Here is a 27,533-nt window from a genome sequence, read left to right as displayed (position 1 = left end):
ATTCATTTTCGAGTCAAGCCAGGTGCATGTTGGGTTGGTTTACCTCGTCAATCCAACACATTGGTTTACACTTAAACATTGTCCAGAGGATTCATCCTAATAATGAGTTTAGGCTTCTGCATCAGCCCAGACCCTACGCACACCCTAACGCCATGGCTGAAATGTAAAATCCATGATTGGACCACTTGATAGTAGGGTGTTTCCGCTTTAACATTTCTGGCTGCTTCTGTAAGTTTACATTTTTTTTAATCAAAAAAACATAACAAATGTTGGAAAGGTTAGCAGAGGAGGTTGGGAGATACAAACATTTGTATGACTAGCAAAAAAGACACAGCGTCAACTAGCTTACAGAGTAAACCAGGCTGACAAGCGCACAAGTAACTCGCACCAGCGCAGGCAACGTGGTTAAGTTACAGTATCTATGTCCTGCAGTGCCCTAAATGAACCTTAAGGGATTTGACGGTCCCCTGATCTTCACGCCAACACACATTTGTCTAACTGAGTCTCTTCTTATTAGCATAGCTACGCTTCACAAGCTGGATCACTTGTCTCGTGAAAAACTGCATCATTTACCATTCCCTTTTCTCAAAATCTGTTACAAATATCTATTTTTCCAATTCAAGACCAATCACAAGCAACAATTCCCATCCCATGTTTCTTACTAGCATGCTAACACTCTAAGCAAAGGTGATGATAGCATACCATGTTAGCATGCGCATTTAGTTAAACCAGATTTAATGCTTTGCTAGCATAAGCCCAAACTGTAGATAGAATGAGGAAGAAATGGTTTTAAATATATAATGAGCATGCCGTTTTGAAGAAATGTTCTCTGTTTATATTCAGTTACTAAACAAAGCTTTCTCTTATACCTGCTAAGCAGGGCTCTCAAGTTTGGAATTTAGCTTAGATTAAAGATAACCTACCATGCTTCATAGATTGTAACAAGGAACTACTGGAAAAGAATAATAATAATAATACATTAAGTGATGAAGTCATTACCTGATCACAGAGTTCCACTTCCAGTTTTTCTTTGTCGAGTGCACGTTTTCGCGCATTTGTAGAAGGTGTGGTTAGAGCGCTCCTATTTCACCTAGCAACGGCAAATACTATTTTCTGATTGGCTGATTGGTCGCTGATATTTTCTGATTGGTCGCTGATGTAAACAAAGCATCATTCCTTCGCCTCATCCATAGATTACTAATCTATTTTAAAGAGAGCGTGTGAGAGCGTGTGAATTTAGTCTTAGCATTGTTAGCATTTTGCAGCAGGCACGACCTTGAAAGTTCAAAGTGTTCTCCCGATGTTGTCTCCCGATGTACAGAAATGTATATGTTAATATCACTAAACACTTTAGTCAGAATTTTCTATGTTTGAGGAAAAGTTTGAACAGTTGCCTAGCAGCTCTGTTCTCATGACTTAGTGTTTTACACCATTTCCCATGCTGTAACCACAAGCTCATGAGTTCCATTTGAAGGTAGCACAAACCCCACTGAGAGCTGCTTCTGAGCTGCTAGCATGGCTGCAGGCTAGTCCTGTTACACACGCTGTGCACCCTCACAGTCATTGCTTTATAATTGTGTAGGAGAATAGCAGGAAGAATTAGTTTGTGTCTTTATTTATTTATTTTTTTTCAAATCCAGTGACGTTCCTGTCACAGATTTATGTCACAATGTTCCAGGTATAAACACCTGTCTGTGCGAAATTCCCCTGTCTACGCACTGACACACAGTCCCCAAGGCTTCCGTCTCTTGCGTGTCAGCCACCATTACGCCCTAGAAAACAGAAGGCAAGGCAGAGAGTAACAAGCAGTCTGCACAGCATGGGGCAGAGAAACGAAAAAGAAAAGCTCAGTGCAAAAAAGCATTGCACATTCAGCTCCGTTAGGTTTCTTTCCCCCTACTGCTGGGAAGTCAATCAAGTGTGCAGTATACTGTAAGCACAACATCACCTTTCCATTTTTGCCGTACAGTGTTTTTGACACCTTTTATTCTGGCCAGAGAGTCTCTATCGCAGAATGTTTAGATATTTTTCATTGGCTGACTGATGCTTGCGAATGTCCGCAGTGTGTCTCAGCTGTTGCAAACACCACATCACAATGCAAATTTATTCAGGGACCAGCTGCTGTGTCAAGATGATTCTGCAAAAGGCATCCTTGAAACTTTTAATGAGCTCACCAGTGTGAATAAGGGGTACGGCGAGGTCACAGGAGTCAAGATGTTCGCGCGGGGTGTTGCGCATCTCTCGTCATATGTGCATGCATCTGTGTGCAGGCAAGTCTGGCTTGACATTGCGCATTTAAGGACACTCAGCAGGAGGCCCGTGAGGCAAGTCATTACCTCGTCATGTCAGGCAAGACAAATACATCGCAGGAGCAAGGGCACATTAACTGCATGCAGGTCAACAATTTGCAATCTGTGGATTGGACTTTGTATTTGTTGCATAACATCATCGTTGAGTCGCAGCTTAAGAGATCTGCAAGAAAAAGCAAGGGGATAAGTGGCAGAATTGCCGCAAATAGTTTCAACACAATAACTGAAGAGCAGTAAACCCTTACGTGGCACATCAGAAATAGGCTGCTATGAAGCCTATCAGTGTGAGGGAATACAGTCAAAAGCATAGTGAAATGCAAATAACCAGAAAGGTCACTGCCTTCACTTTCTCTTCTCTGGTATTGTTTTGCACCTTGGTCAACAAGTGAGCAGGAGATCATTTTCTGTCCGATTGCACTAAAAATACCAGGCATCAGGCAGTGGCGTTATTTTCTGGGAAAATGTGCAGCTATCTATAGAGTTACAATACTAAACAGCAATAAAGTCTAAACTGATGCGAAGTGGCCTCTGTCTAAATCAGAAATACTTCATTCAGCGCGACGGAGCATCTGCTGTGCAACTACAATGGCCTCTGGTGATTCAGTCTCCCATGATCACAGCATCAACAACAGGACTGAGGCGCCTCATCGCTGAACCAACTCACCGCTAATTGATGCAATTACTCTGTCAGCAGTCGGCCGACTAGAAGGTGGGGATCAAACTAAATGGATTGTTTTGTCTCGTGTCCGGGAGCGGAAGCGGAGAGGAGGGGGGGGCGGGCGTTGCCGCCCCTCCTCTCCCCTCCCCGATGGCCTCGTTTGCTGATCCAGGCAGGGAGCTGGTGTTGCAATCTGGACGGTCTGAAAATTTCCTTTAGGCCGTGTATTAACATGCGTCCCGAGTTATTGCATCACAAGTACGAGAATTATAAATGTTTGTTGGTTGTGCTCCCAGACGTGGCGACATGAAGTAAATTCTGAATCACAGGGAAGTGTTAAGTCTCACTCAAAGCGCCCTCATTAAATCATTATTTAGGCACAAAACACAGATTATGACTCGTACCCTGGAAGCGTTTTTCGCTGGTCGCATCGATTTTAAATTTAAAAATCATAATAAAGGTGAATAAAGACACCAGTGGTTATTTAGGGAATTAAAGCAATTTAAGTCAACATGGCTGCCTTGCATACATCAGATGTGGAATGAGCAATCGGGTCTCGAATGTGTCTTTGATCTTAAATGTTGACTTTATATCACGTCTGAACTGGACCTCAGATCATACAGAGTTTGTACCTCTTTTGCCTTAAAGGTTAGCAAATAGTTCCCTATTTACACACAGACATGGAGCAACGTTTGCTGTGTGTTTTAAACCTAGCATTTCTTCGCATTTAGCTCTGTGTTGGTGTCTGTCAGCTCCTGTAGGAAACATCTGTTTCTTAAGCTGCTAAACGCTTTGTTGTTTGGTGCTCAGCAGGTAGCGTCAGATTAACGGCTTCCGGCTAACACAGCCGAAAACCAAGTTAAGCTGCACGCCAGACAAGCAAAACAATAAGCCGAAAGACGCCAAAACGGACAGTTGAGAAATGTGATCTTTTTAACGCCTATTTTAATGAAGCATCTTTAGTGAGTGCAGCCGTTTGTAGTCCCAGCTATTACTCTCATTCATAACAATATCATGGCTCCAGGTCTGAGCTATTGAGATGTTCGGTTTGTTGAGTTCAATTCTGTACAAAGAATATTCTGTACATGTCTTATATTTATTAAGTCTTCAGGTTTACAAAAGAAAATGTACAATTTGTATAAACACTATTATTATACGTATTGAAACATCTGTGTCTATGAAGGGAATGCACTTAGGATCACTTTTCCATGGCAATCAAACTAAATCCGTCACCACCGCTTCATTTCATATCATTTACAAAACAAAAAAGTGTAAATATGAATCTGAATCTGAATAAATATTCTGGGGAATCATCCATACACTCCACTCTGGAACAAAAGCAGATATTTAGTGTGGCCAGATTCTGTGCAAACCGGTGAAAGGACATAAAGGAATTTATTTCATACTTTCTTCACCACGCACACCTGCCGCGTGGAAGTAAATGTGTTCATATATTAGACCTAAAACTCACATGCAAATGTCTTTGTTAGGAATCTTCTTTAAAGCACTTAGTGAAGACTAACTGCTATCAAGATTTCCTTTAAATCTATAGCTTTCAGAGGGCAGCTGCACAGCTGCAGAACAAAGAATGTCAATACTGCTTCAGTTATTATGAGCAAATCCATTCCTCCTGACCCAGAGGCCATGTGTAATTGTTGTTTCGTTGGCACAAATCGCTCTCCCATTAAAAAGGACTATTAAGCTTGGAAGTGTCTCAGCAGTGGATAAATCTCCTCAGGTAACGTCCACTGCGTGAGCCAAGAGTTCATCTCTTCCTGTTCCTGTTGTTCTTCACCATCTTCCTCCTCTTCAGGATCATCTCGTACAGTTTCTCCAGGCCCAGCTGGAGCCCCTGGCCGTCCACAGCGCTGCAGCTCTGCACGTGGTGCAGCGTGTACATGCTCAGTTCGTGAACGGCGAGCAGCTTCTCCACCTCGGTGACGGACAAGGCCGAGTCCAGGTCCTGTTTGTTGGCCAGGATCAGCACGGGGACTCCCTGGTTCTCTGAGGTGCGGGTGATCTTGTGGAGCTCCACTTTGGCCTCCTCCATCCTCTCGAGCTCGGTGGAGTCCACCACGAACACCAGCCCGTCCGTCCGCCGGGTGTAGGACTTCCAAAGCGGGCGCAGCTTCTCCTGCCCGCCTACGTCCCACACCTGGAAGTTTATGGCTCGGTTCGTCCCCACCGCCACCTTGATCTTCTCTGTGTTGAAGCCCTTGGTGGGGATCGTCTTCACAAACTCCTTCAGCTTGAGCCTGTACAGCAGGGAGGTCTTGCCGGCTGAGTCGAGGCCGATAACCACCACATGCACAGACTGAAAGCTTGGCAGGAACGGCGTGCTGGGAGCGATATCAGTCAGCTGGTTCCCCATGATTCCAGCAGTTCACACCCACTTAAGCGAGGTGACAGATTCCTGATGTAATCCTTTCTCAGTGGATTGGCATTTGTCCTCGGAGGCAGCCGGGATCAGATGGTGCTGGAGACCTTATCAAGGCACACACACAGAGGCCGGGTTAACATTTAATGAGAAGATAATGGGTGCTTAAGGAATGTCTGCAATCTAGGTGCTAGTTCACAGTGTGTCACCTAAGGGATCGCAGAGGAGACGATGGCAAAAGATAGTGCTGATTTATCAGTGGAAGCACCTCTAAAAGGGTTTGATGCAATTTAATCCTATCAGCGCGGCAGTTCCTGCTGAGATTTATCAATCACTGTCCCACAGTTTAATTTTCCCACAAACTTGAGCTATTTTTACTTTGGATTATTTAAAACAATCAACGTCTTTTAAACCACAGAGGCAAACAATTGCATGTCTGGGGTTATGTACAGTAATTTTCTTATTTGCCAAGGCTAATCCTCTTAAGACTGCTAACCCTGGAAGGATTTTCCCGGGGCAGATTGATTTCAGCACAGCGGATGGATAATATGTATTCTGTGAGGACTGCTGCAGCAGCACTAATCTGGTTGTTGTTGACATCCTGATACCCATCAAACAGCTGCATTTGGACAGAATACAGCCATTACGTGTTTACAATAGGGCATCTATTTTCTTATGAGCCCAAAAAATGATGTTTCTACATGTTCTAGGAGTCTCATCCAGCAGAAATATATTTTTTTCTGAGGGAAAGGGCACGTCTCTGAACTGATATTTCCATTGCTTGATTGTATTTGAAGTGCATATTTTTATTAATTTTCTTCCTCTCCTGCACGAAATTATCCTCATCTGCTCTGTACTGCACGCATTTTAACAACTTAGTTAACTGTGCAAATAATAACACAGTTTACCTACCATCTCCAGCAGACTGAGTTTGTAAGATTATCCTTAAGGTTAAGTTAACAAACATGCATGCAGGCCGCACGAATCAAAGATTAAAATAATAAACTGTGCTCGTTCTTACCTTTTAAGTCGGGATCATCATCCACAAGCAATAAACACAGCCATAGCTGCCAGCAAATAATGTTCGCCCCGTCGCTCGGCTCTCTCGCAGCTCTACTACAGCAGCACTGAGGAGGATCTCCGGAGAAACTGTGCAGAGCAAGGCACCTTAAACCCGGCCTGACGTCACGGCCACCTGGAGAGCTGCTCCACGCCCCCTACAGGTAAAAGAGTGAACTGCAGGAGGGGGACAAATGCATCGACACTCGAGAATAAACTGTTTAAATCTTTATTTCACCTAATTTAGATTGGTTGCGCTTATTTAAACCCTTAAATAAGCTTATTAAATTGTGTCCCCGTGCCTCTCAGTGGGAATTAGAAGCATGCGGTTTTCACCCAGACAGTCAGTAGAGATCAAGGCAACATTATCAGGTCAAATCAGAGTCAAATGTGGTCTGTAAGGTCCACCTCTGCATGAAGCCTGAGCATAACTGTTTGATAATGTGTATGCTGACAAGTCCCTGAATCAGCACTCATGTTCTAATGGTCTAAATTACATTCACTTAAAGGCAAGGAGCCATATATGGTAAATTCATTAATTGGGATTTTCTCAATGAAAATAAAATCGCAAAGGTAATATATATATATATATATATATAAAAAAGGATTGTTATGCAATAAAATATGGTTGATATTTAGAATTTTCAAGTATTTGTATGAGTGTCCTATAAAGGGTTAATTTAGTGCACATGGAAGCTTTTGATTGTAATTTCATTCATTCATTTCGTTGTTTTTGACATGTGTCTACCTACATATCGGATTATGTATGATCTATCTATCTATCTATCTATCTATCTATCTATCTATCTATCTATCTATCTATCTATCTATCTATCTATCTATCTATCTATCTATCTATCTATCTTCTTTGGCACTGAGCCTTCTCATAGAGCCTTAGAGGTCATAGTTAATGCACAGATGAGGGTTATGTCCAGTTATCAGGGGACCCATCACAACCTTTATCATATATTTCTGGTTACAAGTACCAATCACAGGGCACAGGAGACACAATTAAAGTCAGTCTAAATGACATCTTCTTAATTTAGGGTATTGAGTGTGTGCATCCAAAACATTTTTTTCCCTGGGACAGTTTCTTGAGATGATTCTCTTTTAGGCATCCTGCCCTTTTCAGTCCCGTAGAATCTAAGTGAAGAAGGTGAACCTTGTTTCGGCACAATGCAAATGCATCATCCATGTTACCTCTGATATTCATAGTTTTGTGCAGCATTTGTTTTGTTGTTGTTGTTGTTGTCAGCCATGTGTTAGTATTCTGATTTTTTTGCACATGAGGTTTTTAATCGTGGGTGCTCTTCTAAATGAAAACGAAAGTCCTTCAATGAGTACATGCCAGCATCACTGGAATTCCTTTGTATTCCACAGAGAAATGAATGATAAACACACAAATACACAATGTAAGTGTAAGAGTATCTGAAAACAAAGTTAAAACAAAACAACACAACTGAACATGCTTGGGGTTTTCTTGAAAACGAGTCAAAAAAACAAAACACAGAACAAATCAGAACAGGTTAATCTGAACAACATTCTTCACTTTCATCTGAGTATCAGGTCATTACAGACTCAATTTTTAAACTAAGCTTCTTGGTTAAGCTTTATTTTGCAATAAAACATGACCTAGATGAACGAGAAACTTCACAGACACATACAAGAGCAACATGTCAAACATAAATCTATGCTACAATATAAACATCCCTTTCATCATTTTCCTTTTGATAAAGATTCATACAATCAAACAAAAATTGCCTTCTTCACATGCAGTATAGCCTTGTACTTGTGCCGTGTAATAACGCTTTGGCGCCACCTTGTGTACAAACGAACTGTTACAGAACTGGAGGAAATATTCTCGGGTCACTCCCGAGTCGTGGTGATCAAAAGAATAAAAATAAAAGTGTCTCATTAAGATCAGTATGTGTAATTCTCAGTGGTGGAATCAAACTGAGAGCTTCACTTAACAATAACATATGAACATTAAACTACACAACAGATTATTACAATCACGACTGAATCTGTTTCATACAAATTCCAAATACTCTGTGCCCATTTCTCACATTTTAAGGCTGTTAATAATAAAAAATATATACATTTATCATGACGAAAATAATAATTTATGACCCTGTTTCAACTGAAATTAGTATCAGATTTATTAAAATGGTTAAACATTATTTCTATAATCTCAATCTGTTTCAGCATTGACATGTTCTTCACATGTATGCATAAGATAATCCTTTAATTTTTTCCACCCATACTGTAAATATTTAAATAAAATCCCCAAATTATAACAACATACTTTTACTTAAGTGCGGTATTTAGCCTTGTAATGGATTTAAGTAAAACCAACCAGTGGATTTCCTTCGTCCTTCCCTTGAATGGTTGAAAAGTTTATTTTAACTTGTCTTTAACGTCCGTCACTGAAGTATAAAACCACACCAGTGAAGCAAGGGGTGAAAAAAAAAGAGGAAATAAAGACGATCTAACACATGTCACATTATAATAAAGTGCAAATGAAAAAAAGAGGTCAACATCTGAAAACACAAAAATTAACCTTAAAAGAAATCTCCCAAATCTCCTTAAAAAAACACATATGTGATATTTACAACTACAAAATACTGTTACTACATTTTGAATTGCACATTATGAGGCATTTATTGTTGTGATTAACTCACAGATATCACACAGAAATTAGCAAAAATTATCCTTGCCAATGCATGTGGTATATCTAAACGACATTGTAGTGATTAATAGTAATCTCACAGCGTGCTCTTAACGACATACAGAACAATGAGATGAGACGTATCGTCACAGTGGCTGTCACTCACATATTCAGATGAAATACAAAGGGAATAAAGGTGCGGCGCCTTTTCATTTGGATTTCACCCGCTCACGGGATGAGGGATCGTTGAATTGGTGCCACAGTCGATATACTCGTATGTCTGCAGAGAGAGCTGCTCTGTGTGAGCCATGTAGGAAATATTCATCGTCATTCTGAGGGGAAGAAAAGGAGAAAAGATACTTAATCATGTTTTTCTGATGTTTTAAAGCTGAACTAATCTGTATTTTTTGTATTAAGAGTGGATCCTATGGCTGGTAGTCAAGGCATATCATGGCGTGGATCTGACACAGGGGCAGATATCTTACTTTAAGAACATTTTAGTGTCTTTAAGCTCTTTATTTTGGTTTTCCAACTCTGGAAATGGACACTTACGTTCAGACACATCTTAAAAAAAAAAAAAAAAAAGAGCTCCACTTACTCAGCACCAAGGAGTAAATAAAATTAAAAAAATAATAATTTATTTAATAAATTAAATTAGTAACTTAATTAAATAAATTAATTAGTAAATAATTTTCTCAGGCACTGGTGGAGACCAAACCAGAGCGAGAAGGAGCATGGACAGAAACAGAAACACGACTCGAACACAGCGCTGTTTAATGTGATTATTGCTTGTTATCATATATCATATTGTGTTGTAATCCTTATACTCCATATTAAATTCTATACCTAGTCTATAGTAAGCGAGTGTATACCCAAATAATGTCTTATCACAAGAATACAGTGCAACTGTCCTTCAATAATATAAGATAATGTTCTGACTGTTTGGTGTGCAACTTAAAATCAGGAAATCTCCCTAATATTATTAGGCCAAAGCTATACAATCTCTTTAAATACATACAGCTTATTATTAGTCCTGCAAGACAAATGTGTCATTCGCTGTTTCCAAAAGAAACTGCTGCCGACCACATTTGAGTGCAAAAACAGACATGTTTCCTTTAAAGAGGAACAAAACAGAAGTAAAACACATGAAAAAGCCACCGGCTTGTTTTTGTGGGAAAGATCACAGTCAGTTTTGCTGAGTTCAAAAAGCAGCACGACACCGAGTTATCAGAAAACAACATTTCAGATGTAGACATTTGACTGTGGAGTGTAGGATCCTCTCTTTAACGTGGATGTGGTTTGTGGCCTGAAGCTTCAGTGGTTGTCTTTAACACACTATGGGTTTGAGATAAACTAACGTATCTGCCTATTCTGTTGGTTTGCACATTGAGATGACACTTACTGCAGCTCCAGAAATAACGTGTGAATCTTGAAAGAGCTTGACTTGCAGTAAGCCCTGAAAGAGATGCATGGACATGATGAGTTCAGACACGTAAACAGTAATGGTGGCTGCACATTTTTATACAAAACTGTGATGTTTTGAGTTGAAAGGTTCCTTTCTTACACTAAGCCTTTGTCTGTCAGAGGCAGGTCAATTTCAATGGTGTACTGCAAAAGGTGAAAACACAGAGGTAAGAAACGTATTGGATGCCAAAGATATATTATACTATATTTTATTCTGTGTGAAACTCACTGATTTCTGTGATCGGGGCTGGATGGCCGTCATATTGGATAACTTGGTCTTACCCATGACTATGTCAGCAATCAGCCCCTGCATGGTAAACTGTGCAATCTCTACTGGGAAAAAGTTCTCGTTGGAGATGTTGATGACATTCTGCAGAGGGAAACACGCAACTCGTCAGGTGCAACCAACACGCCTTTCCATGATTAAAGAGTCTCAGGGAACATTGACCTTCACGTAACTGTGGCCGCTATCTGGAGTCTGTCATGTGAATGCAATTTAGGCGACTCCTCGTGGATAGTGTTTTGACAAACACAATAAAGTGGTTGCTAAGAATGCCTGGTTCCTATGGTTGGAAAAGCGGACTGCACACACTGAATGAAGAATGATGTCAAAATGAAGGAAGAATAACCATGAGCCAGATTGTATTTCATACAACTTATGCGAGTCTCTCGAGATTACAGTATTTTTATTTATTTATTTTTATAAAGGTCTGGTTTTAAAAGAGGGATCTTGAAGTTGAGTTGGAATCTAGGTGTCTGTGGAGACATTCCTGCATCAAATAGTAAGTAACACCAATAATTCACTATTTTCAGGACTGTTGTGGTTAGCTATCATTTTACAGACCCAGCTAGCTGTTCCCCTGTTTCTCATCTTTGTGCTAAACTAACCAGCAAGTGTATTTTTGTTCGAGTTATCAATGTTCATCTGCGTTATCAGTCGCCACAGCTGTAGAGTAGCTAAAAGGAAATGTGTTTGCTTTCATATTTGTAACTTAACCTCTCCAAATCCCAAGAATCCTTTTAGTGTCAGAAGCTAATGGAAGTCACTGCACAGCTACGCTAATTAGCTTTTAGCATAACTGGTCATATTATGTTAGCCCTTCTTACATAACCCTTTTTTTTCTGTCTGAATTTAGTTTCTTAAGCAAATTGTGAAGATGTAAGCTAAAGAAGCTAGCTTTGAGTTGACACAATTAGCTTGTCAGAAGGCAGTATGCGCAGGATTTTTTAATTTAATTTACATAGTTGCAAATTTTACTAAATTTTATTTTTGTCATTAATTAATTTTTTTTTTTAAGGAAAATAATTTTTGAACAGGCTAATAAATGACAAATAGTGTTGTCTTTTAGACTCTGTTTACATGGACATGCACATCCCAGTTTTGATTGGGTTCTTAAAGTATCCTGTTTTGGTGATAATAGACGTCATATCCAGATTTCAAAAGCCCGAACAAGCCTCTGCATTGCAGTTACTTACTGTCACTTGCATTTCAACTGCGTCTGGGGTGAAGTAGACCATTACTGACAGCACAGACACTGGCGTCGGGGTGATGCTCCGCGGGAAGAAGAAAAACAGAATCAGGCAGCAAAGGAGGAGACACACGACCATGGAGATGAAAACGTACAGCTTCCTGAAATGCACAGTTGTTCATATTAAACTACATGGTGCAACAGCGCAAGCCTGGTCATAAGCACAAAAGAAAGTGTTGACTTTGTGAGGGCACACACATATAGGCCTATTCCTTACGTGCGTCTGGGTCTCAGTCTCACATCATTACATGGTATTACAGCAACAAGCTGGTCTTCGTGGCCTGTCAACACAAATAAATAGAAGAAAAGGTACTACTTCATAAATTGCAAACATGAAGTGAAAGTCTTTGGCTTTGTCGCACTTCCCCTGTTGCCAATTGTGTAATGAAAGTTTTTGGAACATGCAACATGGTGTTGGTTTTTAACAAAAGGAAGCTGGGTGACCGCTTGGACTCTTTTCCTGAACTAAAAAGGGAAAATTAGGAATATAACGCCTCTTCTCAGAGTATAGGTGCATATTAATGCAGCAAAAATAGTGCAAAAATGAACAGTTTGGGCATTTGACTTGATCTGACTTTTCATTAAACCAACCTCTGGGAATTCGTCCGGTGCCTCGGCATGTTGGACAGGTGTCTCCTGTGGCGTTTCCACTGATGGAACCATACGGAGGAAAGTACTTCAGTGTTTTCGTCGTCTCCCTCCCTTCTGTACAATTAGGGTCCTCTGTAGTTTTGTTGCTGTGGCCAGGCCTAACCATGATGCTTTATCGAAGGTAAATGTCCAGCCTAAAGAAAAACCAGAGACCGGACTTGTGTCGTTGTTGCGTCGTTGTCCTTTCTAAGTCTTGTCCATCTACCCGTTGCCTTCCTCACAAGGCTTTAAATGGCCAATAAAAACCCATTTTCCTACAACTGTCACGATGTGAGCAAAGTCTACACTGTGAAAGAGACAAAAAACTACACCTCCAGTGAAACTATTTTATAGTTTTACGGTCGACTATAGTCTTATAAAACTAAATGAACCACTAAATGCCATGAAAAGAAGAAGAAGATGAGCAGTTTATGTCACATCAGATATTAAACATGATGACTATACTTTTTTTTTTAAATAGGTTCAGCATCAACATGTCTCATTTCCTGCTGGATGACATATATATAGCAGACTTGCAATGATGCAATAATTAATGATAGTGAATGCGTCATCAGTCGGTTTTGATCATGGAAAAGCTGCAAGTTGATAGAAATTTATTTTCTGTTTACTGCAATTTTAAATACATTTTACACATACATTTTGTGTGTTGCACATCGTTTGAGTTTGACGCGTGGATTTAGACGCCTTCGATCATTTTTAGGAAGAGGAAGCTCAACTGGTTTGTTCTGTTTACTGAGTTGCAGCACTACAATCACACAGTAAGCCTACATTACACATCACTAGCATGCACGCACTTCAAAGGCACTTACAAAAAACTTCTGGCTATAGTTTGGCTCCTCTTTCCCCGGTTACATCATAAATCATCCATAACTGATACAAACTATACATATGCAGTATTCATTCATATAATAAAGTTAAGTATGAAGTTATTTCTGTATGATTTTTTGTGCATTTTCCCCACATTATGACTGCTTTTATTTTTGAATATTTACTTAAAATGTTGCAATTTCTCATTAATTTTAAACATATCTATTGCTTTTGGGAAACTTTACCTCTTACTCAGAAGATACAACAGAGATCAAAAGTATGAATTAAATGCATGCCCATGGTTATGTCTTTAGTGCTTAGCACATTTATTAATCTAATTATTGCTGTTAAATACACAAGGCTACACCATTGACTGACTACATCACATTTTGCAATGAGTTTAATATAGCAACATGAAGATGCACTTACCTTCAGTTTTAACTGCAAATATCTCCTGATGAGGAGACATAAAATTCACCAATGGTCATAAAACAGAGGGTCTGTCAGAGAGAGTCGAGCAGCTGCTTCAACAAAGCTAGAATCTAGTGGGAGGAACACTTCCTCTTTCTTTAGGTAACAGCTCAGACTCTGCTGCAGATCACATGTGCTGCTTTAACTTTCCTTCCTTCATACAGAAATTCTGCACAAATTCAGATACACTAAAATTAAACTAAGCAACTGCATAACAGGCACTTTTATACTTATACAATAATAATATAATTCAGTTGCAAGTGCACACATACATGCATTAACCTCATATGTTGTCACAGAAGTAAACAATATTGCCTGCTCCAGTCAACTCAACATTGCCCCCTAGCAGCTGGAAGAATTAATGTGAGGTTGTTATATAGATCAGGGGTCTTCAACGTCTTTCAGGCCAAGGATGGAGAAATTACGTAGGGACCCCCTATCGAAAAAATGTTTTCTATATCAAACTCAGTCTAGTGTTATTGATAAATACACATTATTGTTATAATTTTGCCTTCAATACTAAGCTATTCAAGTAATGCACGGGTTCAAATATTATTATTAATTTCTTTTTGTTTTTTATTTCACTCATATGCAACAGTAGATTCAAGTTTTAACTTTAAACAACAACAGCTAAATGTAGTACAGACAGTGAAGCCATTTTGGCCTCAGTAGTTGGCTGATGGGAGCGGGCTGCACTGTTAGCTTCTCTTATGCTAATATTGCAGCGTGCGTGTGTGCGATTTCACCTGCGGACTGAATAGGCTCTCAGCCAATTGCTGGGAACCTGACAGAGACTGCGTGTAATTTGCGGTCTCGTGATTGGCTCAGCAGTGATGGGGGCGGGGCCTACTTTGTGGTTTAGATTGACAGGTCTGGGCTAGTGTATTTGAAGAAATTTTAATCTGTAGGAGAAAATCGTCGGGGAATATGGAAAAAATTCCATTATACAACAAGTAGTCCCGACCAAGAAATCTGACTGGTCAATAAGACATTTAGAACGTGCTCAAATCCGCATTAAAGCACGGCCGACTCATTACTAAAAATATCGCTCCGCCATCTCCACATTATCACGTCCTGAAAATTTATAACATGTAAACAAATACAAATAAGTCCACTGGAAGTCAACTTCAATAAAGTAATACATCTGAATTTACAATTTCAGCTTTCTTTAATAAATATTCTGTGTTACGAATCTGTAAGACCGCCTTGTTAATACAGGTGTAACTCATTTGTGTGCAGCACGTCAAACAGTTCAGTGAGCGCAGAGAAAATTGTTTTACAGGCTAAAGGTGGACTAATATGGACTGAAGAGGGATATTCCGTTAGATAAAACATGATGTTCATGTTGGAAATTATTCCATCGATCTTTGTTCAATCCATTTTGACTTTTGGACTTTACAACTCTGTGGAGTTACTGGAAATGTTCAGATCGTCAGCTGTTCCGGTGAGTCCATGATACTGCGCAGGCTTCAAAACTGTTTTTCAGCAGACATATTAGCCACTACAAGACTAAACTAACAAACACTTTAGTGTTTATATGTGCGCTATTTATTCAGTTTGGGCAACTCCACGATCCCCATAAACTTTAACGGTACTAGAAAGTTTCTCCGTTGCTAGGTCGTGACTAAGGCTCGGGGTACTTGCTGGAGTAATAAACGGTGTTCCATTACACATAGGAGTCTACTGCTGTGACTGATTGTTTTCCAGGTATTAGTCAGGGCCCATTTATTTCCATGGAAACGGGAAGCACACTCGCAAAAAAACGTAAAATTTTGAGAGCAAAATGCCCATCAACATGAACATATATATGTAATTACATGACCCTAGGGATCACGGAGCCCCCGTTGAAGTTTTATTTTAATAGTGACCACAATTGTAAAATAATTTTCTGACTTCGCTTGTTAAGTACATCCAGCTGCTGGTTAGCTTAGCCTAGCATTCCGCCAGGGATATACTCACCAACACCCCTACAGTTTACTTACAACAATTCACCACTCCAGGAGGGTTAGGGGTTATCATTTGACATAGCCAGGTAGCTGTTTACACTGGTTTCTCACCTTTGTGCTAAGCTAACCATTTGTTGACTGCGCTCTTGGTTAACTCACCAATGTTAGTTTATTTTAATTGTGGCCACAACTATGAAGCTGGATAGTCTTACAACCAATCAGAGCTATGTTGTTGGTGCCCAGACGGCATGTTTGATTGCATCGTTGTTACTCTTCAGTCCACCGCCTCATAAATCCCCCCAAACGACCTGATTGGCTCTGCAGATCTAGCCAGGGCATAATCACTTTCCAACCTAGCGGTTCCAGTCAAACCTTTCGGCACAACAAAATCGTGGGCGGGGAAGTTGATCCGACTTGCAGGTTAGTATTTTGCTTTAAGGTAAAAGCTAAGCTAACCACATGTTGTCTGTGGATGCTAATATTAACACCAAGCAGCAAACTCCAGGTCTGAGCAGTGAAACTCATGTGGAAGTGCAAAAAACTGCAGTTCATCGAGTGGCCACTAGAGGCTGGCTCCAAAAGGGAGCAAATCCCCATAGACCCCCATGTTAAAAAGTCTAACTTTACAGCATTATTAAACATTGTTACAGCCTGGTACAAAAAAAATGTTTTTGGTCTCAATAATTTATTTCACAATTCATGATAAATGTTTTCTAACTCATTCGTTTATGTTTTTATTAATGTTAAAAAAATCGGCATAATTAAGGAATTCCCGCTTTGAGTGACAGGCGGTAGCCTGAGCTAACGGGAAACAGAGAGTTGGGTGGGCGGGTCTCAACGTCCGACACAACCCTCACGTCCATATTTGGAATATCCGAGTGTGAATGGAATAAACTCATCTAGCTCCGCCCACTTTGGGCTTCATTTTCGAGGTTCGGAATACAGTGGGTGACGTCACGATGGTTAGCACAAACAAACAAGAAAAAAAATGGCTGCAGTATCAATCGCCACACCTTGTTGGCAAGACAGACAGAAGTGTCGGTCATAAATTCAATGAGAAGCTTCGTTATCAAGTTATCAATGGACCAACTGGACCTCTGAATTGGAGTATTGGCCTCAAGGTACTTAGTAATCCAACTATGAATCATAAAGAGGCTGTTTAAAGTTCATCACAAATGCAATATAATCAGTACATTGTAACCTCTGTACTTCTGACATCACATGGTTAAGCTTTTACATAATGTAGTGTAACAGAAATAGGTGCATAGTATAGCTTGACCTATATTCTGAGGTATTCCATAAAAAGAGAGGCAAGAGAGGTGTGCAAATAGTTTATTGGCGGATTGACAGAAGGGTATTTAATGTACAAATACACTCTGCGGCAGAATAATAATTTGACAAGCGTCGATATGTTCAGAATTATTGTTTGGATCGTGGTTCTTCAAAACTTAGACAATCAACAACCTTAAGGACGTAGTAATGGTTCAAAACACGTCAATCACACACAGAAAGGAGGAAATCATTCAAAGGAAAAAAAAAAAATTAGAGGCGTACACATTAACTTAAATCCTGTCACACACAACAACATCCACTCACGTATGTTTCAGTAAATCAATGATGACGTTTCTGTAAAAGGCAACAAAATCAAACAGACTTGGTTCCACTATGAGATGGAGGAATGTATTGTTCGCTTGAATTAATGCTAGATGACACTTCCTAGGTTTCAGCTGGTGGTTAAGTGAGGACAAAAATGCAGGCAGGCAGGAGGCAGGCAGGTCGGGGAGGGGTTCGATAAAAGGTGACGCAGAGAGCGGACATTTTCCACTGTGACTGTGCTAAGACCACGAGAACACGACTCATCTCTAAAGCCTCTACCTGTCATGCAGGTGTCGCCTAAAAAGCCGTAGAAAACATCTGGACGCCCGAGCGGTGGTCCGCCCCGACGCTTGTGTATACATTCCACATGTCAACGTCTAAAATAACAGTACTCTGATTCAGAAAAAGGATTGCATTGTTAGGCAGATTTCACTACGATGATCGAGGAAAAAGTCTTAAATATCGGTTTCTCATGACGCTCCGCGCACCCGCGAAGATCGGCGTAGCTTCGGCAGCATCTCTTCAGCACGCGTTCTATGCTTTAAGGACATTCAACAAACTTTAAATTCGTGATTAGGTTCCAGACTATTCGGCGCCGAGGAAGCAGCTACAACAGCCACACAAACACTAAAGAGATGAAGAGCGGAAATACACACCAGCTCGCTTTGACGTAAAGCTCTATGGCCCCCGGTAAACAAAGTCATAATCGGCAATAATTTACACGTGTGTAATGGCGAAGCTAAATCAAAGGCAGGAGAAGCCATATCTCTAATAATCAAGAACCCCCTATTTCATTTTAGCAGTTTTTATCATTGTTGTCCCGTTGGTCCAAATAAACGATTCCTCCTTTGAAAAGTCAATCATAAATAGTTTTTCTCCATTTTAAATTATTCAAAATAATAATCCGGCACCTGGATACACAGGCTGTTCTCCAATTATACTCTTTACATTATGCTTTAAAGTCGATTCCTTATTACGACTCTTCTTTTATTTTTAAACGGCCTTTCAGTTGCCGTTCCCCCCCACTCCCACCCCGTCACCCAGCTTCCCGCTCCCTCAGGGGCGAGCGTCGGCGGCCGCGTTCTGGCCGTCCTCAGCCATCTGCACCAGCTCGTTGACGGTGTGCAGCAGGCTGTAGCCGTGCTTCCTCAGCAGCTGCTGGTTGAGCCGCTGGTCTCTGAAGCCCATCTCCAGGAGCATGGCCATCATGGAAGGGTCCTGCCTGGCGGCCGGATCGATGCCTCGCTGGAAGACAAGGGCGCGAGATGAACGGCGTTAAAGTGGGAGAGGGTGAGGTTGACGGTTATAAAGAAAAGAAGTCTATTTGAAGGTTAATGTGCTGCAGCCGGTGCTGAAGATTGCAACGCTTTCAAGGAAAAACACTTTAAAAGTCACTCTGACCAAGCTTCTCCCATCTGTTAAACAATCAAATCCGTTTTTACCTTCGTGTCGTAATGAGGAGAAGGTTGTAAAAGTTTCTTTTTATTATTTTTTACAGCTGTGAATGTTGCAAACCTATGACCTCATAATGTTCTGTAGGGAGGATTCTCCCTTCAGCTCCTAAGATTCACCTTGTTAACTTTCGTAGTTATGTCATGTTTTCATCCATATTATTTTGCCATAGACCGAATTAAGTCAGAGGCCTCTGTTTTGACACTGTCCTAAAACTGTTTCATTACCTCTACGGCATCACGCTACAGAAACAGAACAGGACTAAATTTTATCTTCTCCTCTTATGAAACCTAAAATGACACGTTACACTAAAACAAACAAACCCTTGTTTATCCTAATCTTACATGTGCATCCTAAAAGCGATCTTAAGGTGAATCTGACTAACTGAAGTATGAAATCTAAGAATTCGCTGCTACCCGAGCGATTTTATAGAGCCAACGTCTTTCTTTTATAGCGTATACTAACACTTTTATTGTGTCTGATGCAGCGCAGCTGAACATACGTCTGTTTCGTCAAGCGGACATCTGCCAGTAACCACGTACGGTTTGTTAGTCAATGACTCGGGCGAGATTAGAGGTGAGCATTTTATTGTTAGCCAAAGTGCTGCTGTTTAACTTCTGCGCTTTGAGTGCTGTGGAGTTGGACACAGCGATAAATTGTAGAGTCTGAGACTGTGCACACACTCCTGAATGTTTTCATGTCATTGATCCCTTTCTGTCTGTGGAGACTGCTCTACAATATATAATTTAATTATTCAAAGTTGCATGTGTGCACTTAATATTTAGGCTAAAATGAGCCCATGCCCCAGCATAATTTGATAGGGACTTGCAAGTTTTGCTGTCTGGACAACATTACTTTACAATTCCCTTGTGCTAAAACCTAGAATTTCATTGTTTATAGCCACTTTAACCAATATAAAAACTTTAATTGCTTATTTTAGAAAATGATTGAGCAAATTTAGTTTGGTTCTGATTACATTAAGAAAGTTACCCATCCCTTTACCTCTACATATCTACGCAAAGCTCTTATATTTAGCACCAAAGAGATTCACCATCTAACTAACTAGCAAACTGCAGTGTAATCTACCTGTATTGAACAGTTTGGTCCAGTGAAGAGAGCCTTATAAGCAGACGCGGCCACAGAAAGGGCCCCCTTGACAAGTCCCTCCGTGATGCCTCCTTGGCCCCTAACACAGACACATCGCCATGGTTACACCGGGTTCTACAGCAGCCGTGTTCTTTCAATGTTGCACAACCAAAATTATCTCATCAAGTTCTAGGATCAAGGCAGATAAGCGCATTCAACACAAAAGAGGAAACTAAGCAGCAGCATCTCCTGCTCAACAGATAAGACATGTTAGGTTGCACTCTTTATTGTATTGCACCTGGGCAGCAGCGCGTTGCTGGGTCTGGGGTTGTACGTCTCGAAGGCACTGGATGCTGAGCCCGCTGATCTCGACAGACCAGATGACACTGCAGAACAATTTTTTTTTTTTAAAAAAAGAAGAAGGAAATAACGTGTGAAAAACATACACGAGAGGAGGAACAGATTCTTATGCTGAAGATGCTGAGATAATGTTATTCTGAAAACATGCGTGACATCTTACTTCCCGTCTTCTCTCCTCCTTAGATCTAGGAACAGATAGAAGAACATGATGTACTGATCTGCTGACGGTAAAACTCACCATTTAGGTGGACACGTGGCTGGGGCGGCTCGTAGGGTTCGCAGGCAGGAGGACTGGGATCCTCTGCCAAGTACAGTGCCTCAGACCTTTAACGAGGAGCGCCGAGAATTAAAGCGCAGAAGTTTTACATTTTTACAGTGTGTGCGTTGTGCATTTTTAAGACATTTCTCAACCTCGGTGAGTAGAGGGCCGGCGGGGGCAGCGGTGAGTTGGGCAGGACGGGCGGCGGCACCACCTCGGGGGTGAGCGTCACGGCGTCCAGAGTCTGGGAGGCGCAGAGCATCTGGTTCACGCTGCTGTCGATGGGAGGGGCCGGCGGGGGCCAGGTGTTCTCCAGCGAATCCTCAGCAGCGTCCACGTCCGCCTGTCCCTCCGTCTGCAGCGGTGTTGCCGCCCTGCCCGGGTCCACGACGGAGTCCTCCTCTTGCTCCCGCTCCGGGTCGGCTGAGGTTTCATCATCATCATCGTCGTCGTCGTCATCATCTTCATCTTCAGCAGCAGCAGCAGCGGCGGCGGCAGCAGCAGAGTCGGGCTGCGACATGGCGGAGCTGTACATGGACTCCCCCAGAGGCCGGCTGGTGTCAAAGCAGTCTGGGAGGACGATGATGTAATCATCACAGGAGGAGACTGAGGAGGTCTGGCTGCTGACCTGACACACAGGAGGAGACGGGGACATTTATAGACGTTATCGGGCCTTCGTCCGAGCTACATTTCTATTCCCATGTCAGTTAATCTGAACTCAAATCATCACACACATTTACCCGCTGGCTAAATGAGAATAATTCAGAATAATCTCATTTTGACTTTATCAGTACGAGGGATGACTTTTTACAAAAGCTCTCAAAGTCCATTCAATCCAGTGAAGTCCAAATCTAAAAAGACGCAATCCTCACCTCATCCCAGTCTTCTCCTTTGGCTCCGCCCTCCTCTTTCTCCTCCTCATCATCCTTCAGGTTCTGCAGCGCATGAAAGACATCTTTGTCCTCGTTATTTTGATGTGAGCCGAGATGCGGGTTTTCATTCTCTGGTTCCAGCAGAAGAACTAGCAAGTGGGAAAAGAAAAACATATCAAAATGATAATCCAGATATTGCAGGTGAGGCTGTGTGGGTTACAACAAAGGAACCGTTAAAGATTTAGGTGCTCGGTTAAACTAAAATAAGAAGTTCTTCTTTCACCTGGCCCCGTCTCTCGCTCCGGGGTGATGTGGTCGAGAGCCGCGTTCGCAGGCAGAGCTGAACTCTCGAGTTTAACGGCACAGATCTCTTTGTTTCCCTCCTGGGGCCTCTGCGAGCTCTCAGCCTCGACTGTCGTCTCTAAGCAGAAGCTTGGACCCCGGGAAACAACTTGATTCAAGAACAACAAATAGAGAACAAATTTTTTTAATAATAATACAGCTGTGCATTGTGTTCACTGTTCGCTGTGTCGAGAAGCTCCTCACGCTGCGATCTGTGGCTGCCGTGCGAGGCCCTGCGCAGGGGTCGGTGGTCGGGGGCTTCCTCCAAAGTGAGGGAGCGGATGAGCGTCTCGCAGAGGAACTGAGCTCCGCTGATTTCCTCCTCCCTCTCCTCCTCCTGGGCCACAGGCTCCGACACCTCCTTCTGCTGCCTCAGTTTCACCCCTTAGAAAAACACACAAAAAAAAGAGAATGCTCTAGGTCAGAAGGAAAACATCTTCAACTCCTTTCTTCATTATTTAAACACTGATGCCCAAATTACCCACAATGCAACACAACTCAACAATCGCTAGTAGCATATCCTGGTGCTGCTAACTTCAAGGTTCTTTGTAACTTCCCAACTCCAGTGTTATTCTAGATTTCTGGTCTTCAACCTGAATTAGGATGCTTCTTCTTAAATATATACACATTGATCAGGCATAACATTACGACCACCTTCCTGGTCTGGTCTAGATGGTTGCCACAGATCAGGTCCAAATGTTTCCCAGCGGACCACTGAATTAACTGTCACAAGCTGGACAATGTTATTTTTAAATCTTCCGTTGGTGTATAATAACTTTAACTAACTCACCAAAAAGTGTTTTGACTCCAGTGACCGGTGTGTCTTCTTTTATCTGCAAAGTGATGTTCTTTTCCAAGACCGGTGCATCGTGGGGAAGAGGAGATATGCAGGGAGTCAAATCTAGAAAGGAAGCATAGTGAACATGACATTTACATACGGTGACGTTGCTAAAATAAGTGTTTGGAAGTAAAGAGTGCAAAATGGGCAAAAATGTTCAAGACCGGGGAAGGAAAAGAGACGCACACAAGACTGTCTCAGAGACTGTTAAATGTTTAAAGCCTAACAACTTTACTCACCCACTGGAGTGTTGTTGGGAACCTTTTCCAACTCCTGCACAATATTTATATCCAGCAACTCGAACGACAGCAGATCCTGTACAGACACACAGAGCAGATCGGGGATCATGAGCACCGCTCCACTACTACCATCCACAGCGTGTCCTCTTTCATCTGAGCTATCACAGCGTGCACCTGTGCAGTGAGCAGGTCGACTGAGGGGAAGTAGTAGTCGTCATGGTGGAGGTCTACAGACAGGTCCGGGATGCTGACCCTGGGCCTCACCTCCCTCTCCTTCTCCGCCGGCTTCACCTCCACCTTCTGAAGCACAAACAAGAACGACACCATTAGTGAAGCGAACCGGCGATCACTCAGACATTCCCGTTCGTATCATGACTACGGCGCGTTGTGAAACTTTTTGACGTAAATGTTCATTTTCCGGCACTTTTTCTGTGCCTAGAAATTTCTACAGGTTCTATTGATGTTCAAACATAATTGCAAACACTCCTATGATAGTAAAAAGGATCAGTCCAAGTAAAGTTGTTCCATATCCAAGCATCATTGGCGATCTTTAAATTTAAACCGCTTTGTTTGCATAATTTTTTCGTACATTTTACCTAGATTCACCAAGTCATATTTATATATATGTATAAGGGATCAGGAAGCAGACATTTGAAATTGATAGTACAGCGTTTAAAAAGGCTCATGATTAATCTTCTGCGAGTGTGTGAGGTGAAATCTGTTGCAGCTGTGCAGCGTGTCACTGGTTTGCAGACTTGCCGGCGGTTTGCTCTGATGCCCGAGTGCGTTGCGGGCGCTCCCGGGGTCGACCACGATGCTGCACCACACGCGCGGGCCGAACTGACACCCGCAGTGCGCCAGCCGCCAGTGGGAGGTGTACGTCCCCTCCATCACGGGAGCGACAAAGGCCACACTGACCACTCCCACTTGGCCGGGCAGCAACAGGGGCACCGGCACCTCCCTCTTCTCCTCTGACGCCAAGCCAAGGTTTCCCCACATGAACACTAGCTGGGTGCACGTACACACATACACAAAACACAAAATAGGAATACACATGCGAAAAGGCACAAAGACGACAGCATGCAACCAAAGTCACGCAACGGAAAACACGCACGCGCTCGGCCCGAGAGCCACGCTTTCGCACACGCTCCAACGATGACAAAGACTTAAAAACTTAAAGCACAACACAGATTCAACTGATTTAAAATGATAAACATCTCAGACAAAAAGGCCATTGGTGCTATTAGACTGGCAAAGAAATCTTAGCTGGTGTTAGAGGATAAGAAGAGGCAATGAGTTGAGTGGAGACTCAAAGTGGAAGTGAAGCGGGGGGGCATAGAGAGTGGAGCCTGTCCTCTCGGCGAGTGGGAGGGGTACCTTAGTCTCTGAGGTCCAGCTGATAGTGCCCGAGTTCCTCATCTTCCAGTATTTGATGAACTTGGTGCCAGGATCCAGACGGGTGCCGTCAGGCAGATTTTCATCCAGAAACAAGGCAGCCATAGTGGGCACCAAGGACGTGTGCGAGACCCCAGGACCCCTAGTTTCAAGTGTACAGAGCATTGTTGAAAATAGCCCTGGTTTCTTATAATACCCATCTCTTTTGTTCTCTACGAATCAAAAAAGCAGGACCCCAGATTTTTTTTTTTTTGCAGCTCAAAAGCATTTTTCTTAGAAAATCTATGAAGCAGCAGCAGCAGTTTTCACATTGAGGTAGTTCCAACATTTTCCACCACCCCAGAGCAGCCAGCGACACACTCATACAGACTAGATTACAAAGATGGCATATTTTTGATTTCTTTTCTTGGAAAAAAATGACTTTTTTGCATCCATGCTGGGTTCGAGGTACCCAGCACTGGCGGACGCCCTTCCGAGGTGGCGCTTACTCTGGACTGGAGGCCTGGGGATCAGGGACCGGGGCAGGGATGGGACCTTGGGCTGGGGCTGGACCTGAGGCTGTTTCTGAGGCAGCAGGAGGGGGCAGGGCTGGGACCTGGGTGGACGCTGAGGTCATGTTTGTCAGGTTGGCTCTGCCTGAGGTAGAGGGCCCACTCCACTGCAGCCCCCTCTTCTCCAGTCTCAGTTTCTTCTTGATTTCCTTCACTTCGGCTCTTAGCTGCCTTCTTTCAGCTTTGAGGCGCTGTCGCTCGGCCTTGCGCACTGTCCTGTCTCCTCGCCTTGGGAACCTGGTTTGAAATGTCATCAGGAACACCTATTTGTTGACTATCAAAAGTTTATTTTTCCAAAAAACAAGACACATCCCCACCTATAAATTTCATGAATGACAGTTATCTAGCTGCTAGAATGATTTGCAATCCTGCCTTGTGCATTTACATTTATGACTTCCTGCATTAATGTAGGACAAGTGAGAGCAAAAAGGGCCTAGCACAATTGTACGTACAAATGTCTATCAGCTTCAAGATGAATTCAACATCAGTTTTTTTGGAGGTTTACCTTAACTCTCCTGACATCCCGTGTTCAGGGATGGAGAGGGGCGTCTTGGTTCTCACGAGGTTGTGGCTGGGGTCATGGCTATGTCTGCACAACTCACACAGGATGCAGGACGGGCACACACTAGCAAGGAAAAGCAACAAAGGCATCAATGTGGACACTCAAAGCAATGTAAGAAAATGCCAAATGACTAAATGAGCTCATATTAAGCACCATGTTAGAATGTGTTTAACGCCCACCTGCACTTGTAGGCTCCTTCAGAGGTGAGTTTGTTGCAGCTGCTGCAGTTTGGGGTGTAGCCAAGGGAGCCATTCGAGGTGGAGGGGCCCGGCCTGGGTCCCACAGTGCCGCCACTTGCCCCCATGGCCTCGAGGGGGCCATCAGAGGATTTGTGGGTACAACACTGGCCAGAAAAGTCGCTGCACATCCTTTCCACTACTTCTTTTACAACCTCATCCTTAAACTATGAAAAAAAAAATATATTTTACTCAGTACAAGAGAAACACAAAGGCGATTTTAATTAAATTTGTATCACATTAGATTCCAAATAAAACTTACTTTCTCCATGTACGATCTAAACCACATGGGAGGGGGCTCATCTTCTGGTTTGCTCGCTTTGTCCTTTACTGCTACCTGCATCAAAATAATATATGCGTCAGCACCAGGCATCAGAGTTTCTCTGAATTAAACCACCACTAACTCCTGAGTTAGTGACTGCAAACATTTAAAATGCTAGAATAAAGTCGCCCAAGAAGAGGAGGGTCGATTGTTTCCTTACTGCTTCACGCTCTGGGGTGACCTGTGTGCCTTTGTCCACCGTTTTGACCCTCGATGGGTAAGGAGGAGCCGGTCGGAGGTCTCCTTTCAGCTCCTTCACCTCCGTCTTCAGCGGGCCGCCGCAGGCCTGCCCTTTCATCTTGTACACGTTCATGTGCAACTGGTTCCCCTGCTTCTCTGCGCTCTGAAAATAGCATCAAGCACATTGCACGAGACTGACACAGCAACATACAAAAGGCAAATACTTGCACATGCATAGTCAATGAGACAGCGTATGCATTGTTATAATGCTTTTCTTATTTATTCCATAGCTATGAGAATGCTGCTACACTGGAACAATGGCATGTTTATAGTGTGTATAAGTACTCTCACAAACATTTGTGTGGCATTTTGTTATGTCTGACAGTACCTTGATGGCTTCTTCATATTCATCTGCGGGGGAAAACAGTCATAATAGGATTACCATTATCATATTGCGCAATCAAACTTGGAGTGTGTACTTTGTAGGTGAATTATGAATTTATTTCAAGGTATGAAAAAGTACTCACCTTGGCTGTTTATGCAAATCTGAAAAAGAAAGTAAATGTAATCAGAATTAACAGACGATCTTAATATTTTTCAAAACCTAAACACGACTCTAATCCAACCATTTAAAAACACATCTGTACGCAAGCGCTTACCTCTTCGTTGTCCTCGTCAAAGTATTTAACTTGGAAGTGGTTGATCCCGAATGACGCTTTGATCTGAAACACAAGGTGGTTCAGGTGAAATCCACGGCAAACACTCTATTATTGAATCGGCGGTTAGTTTTCTCACGTGTGTCGCGAAAACATCAATCATGGCAGGGCTGAGAAATACCACGACAAAAACGCAGTAACGTCAAAGCGCCGCTGCCCTGTCAGTGTCCTTTCTGAGACACGCTAGTTAGATTAAAGATTAGCTCTTGTTCAGATATTTTGTCGAAGCGGCACCGTCTGTCCTTCAGGTGCGCTATTGTTTACGTGTCTAGGCCATGTCTGGGCCTGCCTCTTCCACCAAACTGCGCCAGCGTTTAGCCAACATGCTCTGCTAGCAGCTTACCCAGGCTTCAACGGATTCCCACTCCAATTTGTCCAAATCCTGGGCCAGAAATCTCTTCACGTTCCCCCGGAAGTTGACTTTAATCGTAACGGGGAGCCCCATGTCGGCCGCCTACGGGAATAAACGGGCTATCATTTGAGGTGACACCGGCCTGTTTGATCCCTGTTGCCCTCGACTGTCTTTTCTTGTTTACATCGTCAGCTGCGTCTCGGGAAAATAATACGGTGACGTTTCGCGCAAGCGCA

At 42.4% G+C, this 27,533-nt stretch overlaps 3 protein-coding genes across 4 annotated transcripts; all 3 read right to left on the bottom strand.

Moving 5' to 3' along the window:
* Positions 1–4,044: 4,044 nt before the first annotated feature.
* Positions 4,045–6,513, bottom strand: arl4d (ADP-ribosylation factor-like 4D). Its single transcript, XM_047608173.1, has 2 exons — positions 6,366–6,513; positions 4,045–5,451 (listed from the first exon to the last, which is right to left on the bottom strand). Exon 2 carries the CDS (start codon positions 5,336–5,338, stop codon positions 4,733–4,735), a length of 606 nt encoding a protein of 201 aa, XP_047464129.1. The 5' UTR covers positions 5,339–5,451; positions 6,366–6,513; the 3' UTR covers positions 4,045–4,732.
* A 1,222-nt stretch (positions 6,514–7,735) lies between these two features.
* tmem106a (transmembrane protein 106A) lies at positions 7,736–14,080 on the bottom strand. Its single transcript, XM_047610119.1, has 8 exons — positions 13,952–14,080; positions 12,656–12,849; positions 12,282–12,345; positions 12,012–12,165; positions 10,765–10,905; positions 10,636–10,679; positions 10,474–10,527; positions 7,736–9,403 (listed from the first exon to the last, which is right to left on the bottom strand). The coding sequence occupies exons 2-8, from the start codon at positions 12,819–12,821 to the stop codon at positions 9,292–9,294; spliced, it is 735 nt and encodes a 244-aa protein (XP_047466075.1). The 5' UTR covers positions 12,822–12,849; positions 13,952–14,080; the 3' UTR covers positions 7,736–9,291.
* Positions 14,081–17,256: 3,176 nt separating this feature from the next.
* Positions 17,257–27,509, bottom strand: nbr1a (NBR1 autophagy cargo receptor a). 2 transcript variants are annotated; one of them, XM_047608603.1, is made up of 22 exons: positions 27,289–27,509; positions 26,889–26,951; positions 26,757–26,775; positions 26,618–26,640; positions 26,210–26,392; positions 25,990–26,064; positions 25,671–25,894; positions 25,435–25,554; positions 24,867–25,166; positions 24,361–24,520; positions 23,743–23,991; positions 23,158–23,283; positions 22,984–23,059; positions 22,697–22,807; positions 22,111–22,290; positions 21,848–22,015; positions 21,565–21,713; positions 20,845–21,320; positions 20,672–20,757; positions 20,372–20,459; positions 20,074–20,173; positions 17,257–18,780 (listed from the first exon to the last, which is right to left on the bottom strand). In XM_047608603.1, exons 1-22 carry the CDS (start codon positions 27,388–27,390, stop codon positions 18,592–18,594), a joined length of 3,267 nt encoding a protein of 1,088 aa, XP_047464559.1. In that variant the 5' UTR covers positions 27,391–27,509; the 3' UTR covers positions 17,257–18,591. The 2 variants fall into 2 exon arrangements, with proteins under 2 accessions (XP_047464559.1, XP_047464560.1); XM_047608604.1 differs by lacking the exon at positions 20,074–20,173 and having other exon boundaries at positions 18,586–18,780.
* Positions 27,510–27,533: the final 24 nt, after the last annotated feature.

Source organism: Mugil cephalus, chromosome 16 (genome assembly GCF_022458985.1).
Source record: "Mugil cephalus isolate CIBA_MC_2020 chromosome 16, CIBA_Mcephalus_1.1, whole genome shotgun sequence".
In the NCBI taxonomy this organism is placed as follows: domain Eukaryota; kingdom Metazoa; phylum Chordata; class Actinopteri; order Mugiliformes; family Mugilidae; genus Mugil; species Mugil cephalus.
Note: the sequence above shows the minus strand (reverse complement) of the source record. Positions and strands in the feature narration are given on the sequence as shown.